Source organism: Syzygium oleosum, unplaced genomic scaffold, assembly GCF_021117445.2.
Source record: "Syzygium oleosum isolate NSW1041296 unplaced genomic scaffold, Sole_v2.1 Sole_v2.03, whole genome shotgun sequence".
NCBI lineage: Eukaryota > Viridiplantae > Streptophyta > Magnoliopsida > Myrtales > Myrtaceae > Syzygium > Syzygium oleosum.
In genome coordinates, this window is record NW_026607487.1 from 16188529 (window position 1) to 16198851 (window position 10323).

The following is a 10323-nucleotide window of genomic DNA, read 5'->3' on the forward strand; positions in this document are numbered from 1 at the left end:
CCCCTTGATTACACCATTTTGACTTGTTTTAGGTGTACTTTTTAAAAATTTTAGGACTCAATGAAATTTCTAGTGCACTTATTCTTATATAAAAATAAAAAGTTGGACGATGATCATAATCAATATTACATCATTGATCAAAGAAACAACGTACTGTTATAGCGTATGTCTTATTTATTATCTTCTATGAATCAAGGACTCTCTTAGCATCATAATATCATTATTTGATGCCCCAATCGCAGTTTGATACTCTGTTATGCAGCCCGTTGGGTGCTTCAACTCTCGGAAACTTGTGAATTTCGCTCTTCCCAACTTCTTCCCACCTGCAATTGAAGCAAAATAATCTAAAGCAGTCCCTTGTAAATTGACCTGTATCTAGTTGAGAAACAGTGAAGGAACATAGAGATTTTGACGATTGACGATGCCCCACTCCTTTCCAGGGCACAGCCTACTTCCTCCACCAAAGAGGAAGCAATAGTTATGAGATTCCAAGCTCTTATCCTGCATTTTAGTCCCGAAGGAAAAGGAAAGACAAAGATCCACATGGAAAAATTTAATAAATTATAGAACAAATTATTCCACGGATTGATGCTGAATGGTTCGGGGTAAAGCATTGAGTCGTAGTTGATCTCTCTTAGGTGGATGTCTATTCTCCATCCTTTTGGAATAGCAAACCCTAGATTTTGCAAGAGAACTTGTTATTGCAAACTTCCAAGAACAATGCACGCATTGAAATTGGAATTCAGAACTTCTCACAAGGATCGTGGATAATGAGGATTCGTGTAAATGATAAGTGAATTGAAATGGTCGAATTTCTGTGTGTGATGCCATCAAGGGTGCTTGTGAAAAAGGATTTTTTTTTCTACTATTGCTTGTTGAAGTTTCCAAGATAACCTGCTTGCAATCATCTAAAACTTCAGGCTTTTCTGCTAACTAATTAGGACATTCAAAGGAAAGAGTAACGGAAACCAACGGAAACCCGAATTCACACATACTGCCCGAGTTAATCGCATGGACTAGTAATCATTCCAGTCTATCGCTTCGTCCGGTCCTTTTCTTTTGCAGATTGCTAAATGTTCTTCCTGGGATTTTTTTTTCAGAGTAGGTAAAAGAAAATTCTAATAAACACCATGAACGCAGATGTGAAAAACTTTAGGACTTACTCTAATCACTTGAAGAGCTCCTGGATGATCGTTTAGATACTTGATAGCCATCATCGACATGGTTGACACCGTCTCGTAACCTGAATATAAGACGCTAATTATCTGATAGATTATCTCTTCTTCATTAAGATTGCAGCTCCCGGAATCATCATTCATGAGGTAATAAAGCATGTCATCATGCTTAGCTGAAGAAGCCCTTCATTCCTTCATAACTTGTTTGAGCATATCGATGACTTCCCGCCTTGCCTGTAAATTAGATCAACCTAGAATGATCGTTCACCATAACATTCAGAAAATTCATGACTCGCACAAATTTCGTCACAGCACTTGTCATGGAATTTCGTGTCATATGATACCTGCCTCCCACGGTAATATTGTGTGCCCGGTATGTCGATCGGCAATGATATTGTTCCTCTTGCTAGCTTATTAAATTCATGCTCGAAAGCTTTAAACATGGAATCTGATTCCGACTCCACAATTTGCTTGAAGGCAATGAAAAAAGCCATCTGAATGGAAATCGTGGCCATCACGACATATGTTCTACAAAAACCGTCTTTGTTTTCGAAAAACATTGCGTTTTGGATCGTTCGTAATTGTTGTTAAGTAGCCGAATTACCAGATTACCTCCTTGGTTTTCTCTTGAATATCAAGAGTCCTCCCTTCCCGGTGATCAGTGAAAAATCTCATGTTCTTAACGATTTTGCACAGCAGATTATTGTCCTTCATCATTGCAGGCCCTAAGAGAGCTAGATATGCCCCTCTCATGCGCTTGTGAGTGGCGCCATCCACAGTGGCAATGTTGGATCTCCCAAGTATTTCCAAATCGGATTGTGGGTAACCAGGAACGAGTCCTTTGGCTTCGTTCTGTATCTGCTTTGGGTGCAATGAGCAAAAGCAACAGCGTGTTTGAGACAGACTATTTATGAAGAGATTGTCTAATGTAGAATGTGTACTTTCAAGATTTTGGTAGCCAATCGAGGGTACAAAATGTGTGGAATCCGTTTTTTACTTGAGATTAAGCTCGATAATAATGTCCAAACTACTGAACTTTTGTCAAATCTGTAATTTGGTATGTAAATTTTTTTTTTTATTTTTGTGCATAATTTTTCGAGAAAATTCTAAATAAGAGCCTGAAATGCTCTTATTTTCTCAAATAAGGGCATGAAGTGAACCTTGTTTTAAATAAGAGCCTGAAGTACCATTATTTCCTCAAAGAAGAGCATAACCTCACCAAATAATCAAGCGCATTTTCTTCCTTTAAATTTTTATTTTTTTCCTTTTTCTTTTTCCCATTTCTTTTGTTTTCTCCGTTACCGACCATCGCTAGCTAGTGAGGGCTCGACAACCCCTGCTAGCCACTAGACGAGGGCTCGACCGACCACTGGCGAGGGTTCCCTCGCCTAGGCCCTCGCTAGCTGGGAGAGAGGTGACCCTCGCTCAGATCTGGCGAGGATCGGCCTTCACCAGTGGCCGGCGATAGTCATGGCCACGGTTCCGGTTCGTGGCCATGTATGAACCGGCGGTTCCGGGCCGGTTCCAGTTCCGGCCGGTTCCGGTTCGAAGGGGGAGGAGGAGAAAAGGGGAGGAGGTGCAGGGTAACGAGGGGGGAGGAGGAGGGGACGTCGGTGGCTGCGGCCATGGGCGGGGGCGACGGCGGCGACGGCGGCGGGGGTCAGATCTGGGAAGATGGGGGCGGGCGGAGGAGAAAAAGGGAGGACCGGAGGAGGCGCAGGCGCAGGGGGTCAGATCTGGGGGTGGGAACGCTCCCCGGCCTGGAAAGAGAGGCGCTGGTGGTTCATGGCCTGGGTGTAGAGCTGGGAGAGGGAGTTGGCGGCGCTGCAGAAGGAGGAGTAGAGGCTCCGGTCCACCTCGTCGAGGCGGGACGCGACGGACTTCCTCTTCTTCACCATGGGCGGATCACCGGAGGGGGGAAAAGGGAGGAAGGTAGGGTTTTCCTCTTCGATCGAATTCGAACCGCGAAGAGAGAGAGAGAGAGAGAGAGAGAGAAGATGCTGCTGCTGCAGACTGCAGCAGCAGTTAGTTTTTTTTTTTTTTTTTTTTGGAACCGGGCCCGTAGGCCACGGGCCGGTTCCGGTTCCGAACCGCGGGCCCGGTTAACGGGCCGGTTCCGGGTTTGACCCGGGCCGGTTCCGGGCCAAAATCGGCCCGTGGCCATGTCTGGCTGGCGAGGGCAACCCTCGCCAAATTGAGCGAGAGCAACCCTCGCCCAGGCAAGGCTACCATCGACCCATAGGAGAGGCCACCCTCGACGACCACAAGCTAGGGCTAGCCTCGTTCACGGCCGGTGAGGATCGCGACCTTCGCCGACCAATGATGGCCGTCGCTGGCCAGCAACGGAGAAAAAAAAACGAAATGCGAAAAGAAAACAAAAAAGCAAAAAGTAAATGACGAAAATGCCCTTGATTAGTTGGTGAGGTCAAACCCTTTTATGATAAAATAATGGCACTTTAAGCCTTTATTTGAGAAAATGATAGCACTTCATATATTCATTTGAAACAACATCCCCTTCAGCCCCTTATTTGAAATTTTTCCTAATATTTCCAAATGCAACTCAAATTAAATATGATACTTTCATTACTGGGAATGTCATATCATATATTTCGATGGTGATCTGGAAGAGATAATGGCATCGACAACCACCCTGCTTCTTCTTCCCAACTCAGGAAAAAAGCTTTGGGTTTTCTTTTTTGGTCGGAGTACGCATTACTTTTATTGAAAAACTGAACATGGAGCAGAAGAGTTTCCACAATCACAACTGAACAACGACCTAAGTAAATGGGAGGGGTGGTGTTTTAGATAGCCAATTCGGATGGAGGGAATTGGTCCGATTAGAAATGCGGAAACATCTAGCTACTTCATTGTGTTTGTTAACATGACGTCATCTTAAGAAGACACGCTAAACGACAACTTAATAACCATTCATATACTTAAACGAAGCTTATATTGATCCAGATTTTTTAAAATAAGGTACTTAATATCCATCTCGAATTATCAACCCTTGGTGCCTAGCAGCCAAAGCCCGGTGGGCCAACCCGGGTCCCCAGTGCTTGGACACGGGATCCGGCGTCCAATCCTAGTGTCATATTGCAAAGTTCTTTTCCCACAAAACAAACAGAGATTGAAAAAAGTTCGGGTTTTCAAAATTCACATTGGACACTTTCGGTGTTATCAGTCCTTAAGCCGGAGATTTTTTTCTAGGTTGAACCCCAGGTCACTCATAGCATAAACTTTTCTCCCCAAAATTCGACGCTCACCATATTACAAATGTATATATTCACGTTCATTCAATATGCTCAACGACACTATAGAAACCGAGACGAATAAAACAACGTAAGAACTCATACCTTGCTCTCTTCTTACTCATGAAGGTCGGTCCTTCTTTGAGGAACGCTATGGTTTCGCCCAAAAGTGGCCAACCCAATGTTTCTAGAGGCAAGTGTCACAATCTCGAGGTTTCAATGCGCCAAGGATCGTGCAATATTGACAAAGACTCGTCCAAATCCTAATGAGCTTCCGGAATGTTTCCAAGGACGGGCAATATGGTAATTGTGTCATGTTCCAGAGTATTCTTGGCATAAATGCCGATAGTTGGTAGCTGGGGAAATGCGATATCAGCCACTTGATTGAATCTCGATCAACAGATATAATTAGAGGGCCTCTAGTATAAGAAGGGGTGCCCTCTCTCTCATTTATAACCATCTAACAATTGAAAGCAATAGAAATCACTTCTCTCCCAGAGCTTCTCTCTCTAAACTTTCTCTCTCTACAATTCGGGCAAACGAGTGAGCGATTAAGAAAAGGCTTGGCTTAAGCGCTCCAATGATCCAAGAAAGACTAAATCGCCGCACAAGTCCGGTCCTAAACAACCAACCCGTGACACAAGCCTTTTGTATTGTACCTTATCTCGTTCCACTTCAATAGGGCTAGGCAAATGAAAGGACTCACGATCAACCCAAGGGTGACCAGATCGATCTCCATCTAATGCTCCTGATAGGTGTTTGATTGTCTCAATCTGCTTCAAATCTGCTTAAAGGTTCATAAATAACTTAGTAAGCAGTGTGCTGCGTTGGCTTGTATATATTGAAGTATATCTATGAAAAAAGAGACTTCTCTATCAAAGAATACTGTTAGAGATATTGTTTAATATTAAAATATCACTTGATATTTAGTTATTTTCTAAAATAGCCAATTTCCTTATTAGATTAGATTATTTGCTTTCATATGCATATTGTTCGGGTATATAAATACTATTCTCTAATAAAGTGTAATGTCAAGTCAATTGAGTAATGAGGTAATAATTATTGATTTTCCCTTTCTCTCTCTTTTGAAAATCCTAAAACATATACATGTATTAGAATATTTAAACAATAAATCACGCCTTTCGCCTGACAACTGAGCATAAGGTCCCGAATTCACCTCCCCAATTTCCGCGCTTTAGGCTTAGGCTAAAGTTCAACTTACACATGAAAAGCAAGTGTTAGAATTTGTAAATAATAAATCACGTGAATAGTTGGTAGTTGTTCCATGAAATCTCACAATATGCAATCCCAAAGTGACTTTTGAAGAGCATCGTTGGGCAACCAATGCATTGGAAATGCATTGTCCTATCAAGTTTTTATTACCAAAATCAAGTAGGTATTTACTAGGGTGAGTATGGTCCAAGTGGGTGAATCCCACCCTGGAATCAAGAACTGCCCACTATGGACCAGTTCCGAAAATTAGAACCAAAAACCGCCCGTTGGTTTCTTGGACCCACCCGAGAACCGGACCAAAACGATACACGTTGTCCTTTATCTGGTGTGCTTCCTTCTTCTAGCTATGATCCCATCAGTATAGTAGGATGATTACCTTTGCACACTTACTAATCTTAAAAAGGCAAGGAAGAAGCGAAAACATGGTTTACATGTGATTAACTTAGGGAAGATTCCTAGCTACTTGGAAGGCATCGTTTCAGTGGCAACAGTATCCCTACAAAATTGCATTCATCAATCAATATCATGATGAACATAGTTTTTATGTGAGTATTTATTCGATTTCATCACGTAATTAATAAAAAAAAAGTACAAATTCTACGCGAACACATTGAGACTAAGTTACTCTCAAGGGAAGCAAAACATAACCATTCTCCGAAGAAACATTTCATCACTGCATCTAATAAGAATTTCCCTTGTCAGTTTCCAAAACCACCGGATTCTGTACATGCATGTTACTTCTTGTAAAATCAAATAAGCAGATTTCACAATATATACTACAGCATAGAATTTGTTTTAAAATTTATATATACTGATCCGATCCGAGTGGGCGGTTCCATAACTGGAATCGGGAACCAACATGTCCCTATGAAACTGCCGATCCAGTCCGATTCTGATCAATTTCCGATACCTTTGCACATCCCTAGTATTTAGGTCTTTATTATGGACCAAAAAACGAGTTCCGTAGGTTCCTTTTCTGCTGCAGTTGGGGCACGGGGATCGTTATCAGGCTTGCAGCTGCAGCCCAAAATTTAAGCTCGTATAGTTGTAACTTATAACCAAGCTCAAGTTCAGGGCTCAAGCCCAATGATGTATCTATTCCAGAAGAAGGACGTGGATGAAAATAAGATGTCAGCAGGAGGTGAAAGTTGACACCAGACCAATAATCTGCGCCCCAAAAGAATTCCCGCCGCCGTCGTTTGGTTGACCGGGGACCGGAGGGGCCGTCGTCGCCGGTGGCCAAATGCCGACCATCACGAAGATGTACTCGATGCAAGAAGCATCGCAGCACAACACCAGAGAAGATTGCTGGATTGTTATCGACGGCAAGGTCGTCTCTTTCTCCATCCTGCTTCTTCTTCTGTGATTTTGGACTATGACCGCCGCCTTCGTTTCTGTTCGGTGTGATTTTGTCTTGCTACTTGTGTTTGCATCCCCTGTTGTAAGCTTAGGTTTCGGTGCTCATGTCTGATTAGTTAGCGATGTCAGTTTCCTGTCCCGTATGTTCTGTGATTGAAAGTTTTTATGTGTTAACACCCTTTTGGTTGCTGATCCATTTTTGCTAAGTTCAGTAGCCTGAAGTGATCCAGTAGTGGCTTTGAATTGATCAAATTTGAAGCCCTTTTCAATATATACTTGAAAAGAACCAGTTCAAGTAATGAATGTTATTCGGCAGATGAGCCAAAACAAGTCCCTTTGTCTTTTCTGTCAAAAACGAAGATCTTCCGAAAAAAAATAATGGCCGGCTACCCGCAGTTATAGTCGAGGAAAAATGGAGAGGGATTTATGAAGAATATTATGATTCTATACAGTAGCATGTTTTTTCATGGATTTATGCAATCCTCAGTTTAGAAGTTTGGGTCATCTTGCGTAAATGATGTTGCTCATGTGGGCTTGTGACTTTGGTAGCAATTTGAGGTCATCAAGTTCATTGAGTTTTGCCATTGTTTGTAGGTTAGCTAAGAATCAATTAACTCTGTTACTGGAGGTGTCGAGTTTGGTTATAACACATGGGAGAGATGGGTCCTGATTATGTGAATTATTTGGGCTACACAATGTTATATGTAGTGTTTATGGTTTTGGCTTCAAGATGCTGCTTGTTAAATCCTAAGATCAGCTATAGGAGTTTTATTCTTGACAAATGACAGACACAAATACCTGCTATAGAGTGATGGTATGCACCAGCTGACAATGCATGGGACCCCCTTCCACCTTTTGGCTTCTTTGGTTGGAGTTGCTTCTTAGGTTACTTTCTTCATAGTAGTTAAAAGGAAAAATATAAAACAAGGTGTTGCCTTCTCTCAGGCTTAAAAGTTCTTCTGTCATTCACAGCAATGTCAAAGCTAGCTGCTTGGCATTGGCTTGGGTGATGTGAAATAAAAGGGAACCTTCTTCTGAAATGCTATGGATTACATTCAACGAGTTAGTAACGAAAATGCTACTCGCAGGTTAATTTTGGAGAGAAATGTCAGGGGAGATCATGAAGTTCTAGCTAGACCCTTCCTAATATCTTTTATTTTTCAGGACTTAGTTATGTACCATTTAACTAAAGAAATGATACATTCTCTGAGTTGGAGCACAGCCTTGATGTTGGATTATGGTGTTTTTTTAATTACTTGCAATACGAAATTCTAATGGTCTTTATACTGATGAATGCTATTGCTTATAGATTTGAGGTAAGGAAAAGGAGTATGTGTGTGAAGGAGAGAGAGAGAGTAGGTGGTTGGTATCTGGATTGGGGAAGAGAGAGACTGATAGAAGTGGAGAAAGTGGATGAGGGAAACCACTTTTCTATAGTGATCACTCGTGTATAATAACTATTTCATCCTCCAATGGGATTCTATTAATACTAATCAATTTGTTTTTCTTTGAACGGAAGTATGTGGAATTCATGAACTTAACGAAAAGTGGTTGTGAGTTTTTAATTGATATGAGTTTTATAACTCCAGAACTCTGACTGGGTCAATGCTATTTCAGATGGAATGCTAACTTTGGCATCCTTTACCTCTAGCCACTTTCGAAACAACAGTGTCATGCAAAATATTTGGAGAGAAAAGTAGTACTGATTAACGCAAGTACCAGAAAGAAATTAAGGAACAAATAAGAGTAACTATGGCGTGTGCATGTCTATGCTCTAACTTACTGTGTTTCTTCTGCACAGGTCTATGATGTGTCATCATACATGGACGAGCATCCTGGTGGGGATGATGTTATCCTTGAGACAACTGGTAATTTTCTTCACCTTGTTGATAATACTTAATGAAGTTTGATCACATTAAGTACGATCCATTTTAGATAAATCTCATGGTATTGGTTAGAATCTATCATGTGACCATATCTGTCCTTTTTCCTTAATAAAGGAAAAGATGCTACCGATGGGTTTGAAGACGCTGGCCATAGCGAAGAAGCAAGGGAGCTATTGCAGACCTTTTGCATCGGTGAGTTTGACCCATCTTCCCCAGCCATCCCCGAGCTTGAAATATACTCCAAGAGCAAAGGAACAGACTATTCTCAGAAGCTCACGGCCCTCACAAAACAATACTGGGCTGTTCCTGTTGCTGTTGTTGGCATCTCAGTGATTGTTGGCTTCTTATATTTGCGTAAGAAGTGAAGAAGTCTGTTTTTTGCGCTACCTCTCCTTTAAAATGATTTTTTGAGTCATGTAACAATGATTGAGAGAAACCGTTTGTATCTGTTGGATTCAGATTTGGATAGAAGTCACCAAGATTATTGAGAGGGAATTTTCCCTGTTGCAAGTCATTAGATATATTGTATTGTTGCTTTTTCCGAATAGCATCATATTGTCTCAAACACTCGTGTGAAATAAGAATTCATTTGGCGGGCCGGTATGTCGGGTTATTTAGTTAGGATTGTGTTTGAGCTTTCCAAGGACATGCTTTAGCTATTCATTTATTCCAGCAGAATTGAGCCTAGCGTGACGCATTTTTACCGTTCATTGTGCGAGAGGTCTAATCATTCTGCTCTCACTGCTCGTTTCATCTCTTGTAAGTTTGTAAAGGAGAGGTAGCAAATTCAATGATACGAGGAGAGACTTCATCTTGTTCCGAGAAATGCATTCATAACCGTGCACATCCAAAATCAAATTATTGTTCTATCAGGGACTCATATACTTTCAGGATCTGAGCTGCTAATGAGGAGTCATTTTGGTCCCAATGTTGGATAAATGTGAGTCCTCATGTCCACGGACATCATCCTATCAGTCAGAAATCATCTGCAGATTGAGTCATTAGTCCAAATTGATGATGGGCAGGTGCTCTGCCTGCAACACAAGGCGGATTGGTCCTTCGATCTTCTCTACCTCCATCTGAATGCTGCATTCCGTTGTTTACGAGAGATGACGGCGAATAGATCTTGAAAGGAGACGGAATGCTGGAACGTCGACGGACGTTTTGATTGCCGGGCGCGTTAATGCCGAATTTCGTATAGAAGTTACTCGTTCTTGTTGTTTCCTTCTATCATATGCTTTGACCATACGTGCAACAAGTCCTTGGCAACGTTCTCTGTCAAACATGATCACTTAATTTACAAATTTGCAGAGTACCCTTTGCTTGTTTTAGCCAAGCTTTTGCTTTTCGAAGCTGGTCCTTCTGATGATGTTCAAATGAGTTTCTCATCCTAGATAATTTTTCCCGTGATTTGAGATCCGT

General features: G+C 41.7%; 1 protein-coding gene and 1 pseudogene across 1 annotated transcript; one reads left to right on the top strand and one right to left on the bottom strand.

Annotated features, from left to right (window-relative positions):
• Positions 1–220: 220 nt before the first annotated feature.
• Positions 221–3073, bottom strand: LOC115671840 (cytochrome P450 85A1-like; annotated as a pseudogene).
• Positions 3074–6771: 3698 nt separating this feature from the next.
• On the top strand, positions 6772–9514 carry LOC115672128 (cytochrome b5). Its single transcript, XM_030593906.2, has 3 exons — positions 6772–6986; positions 8817–8883; positions 9016–9514. Exons 1-3 carry the CDS (start codon positions 6900–6902, stop codon positions 9264–9266), a joined length of 405 nt encoding a protein of 134 aa, XP_030449766.1. The 5' UTR covers positions 6772–6899; the 3' UTR covers positions 9267–9514.
• Positions 9515–10323: the final 809 nt, after the last annotated feature.

Coding starts and splice junctions, on each gene's coding strand:
- LOC115672128 (XM_030593906.2), top strand. CDS start 6,900: ATGCCGACCATCACGAAGATGTACTCGATGCAAGAAGCATCGCAGCAC. Junction 6,987..8,816: donor GGATTGTTATCGACGGCAAG/GTCGTCTCTTTC, acceptor TCTTCTGCACAG/GTCTATGATGTGTCATCATA. Junction 8,884..9,015: donor TGTTATCCTTGAGACAACTG/GTAATTTTCTTC, acceptor TCCTTAATAAAG/GAAAAGATGCTACCGATGGG.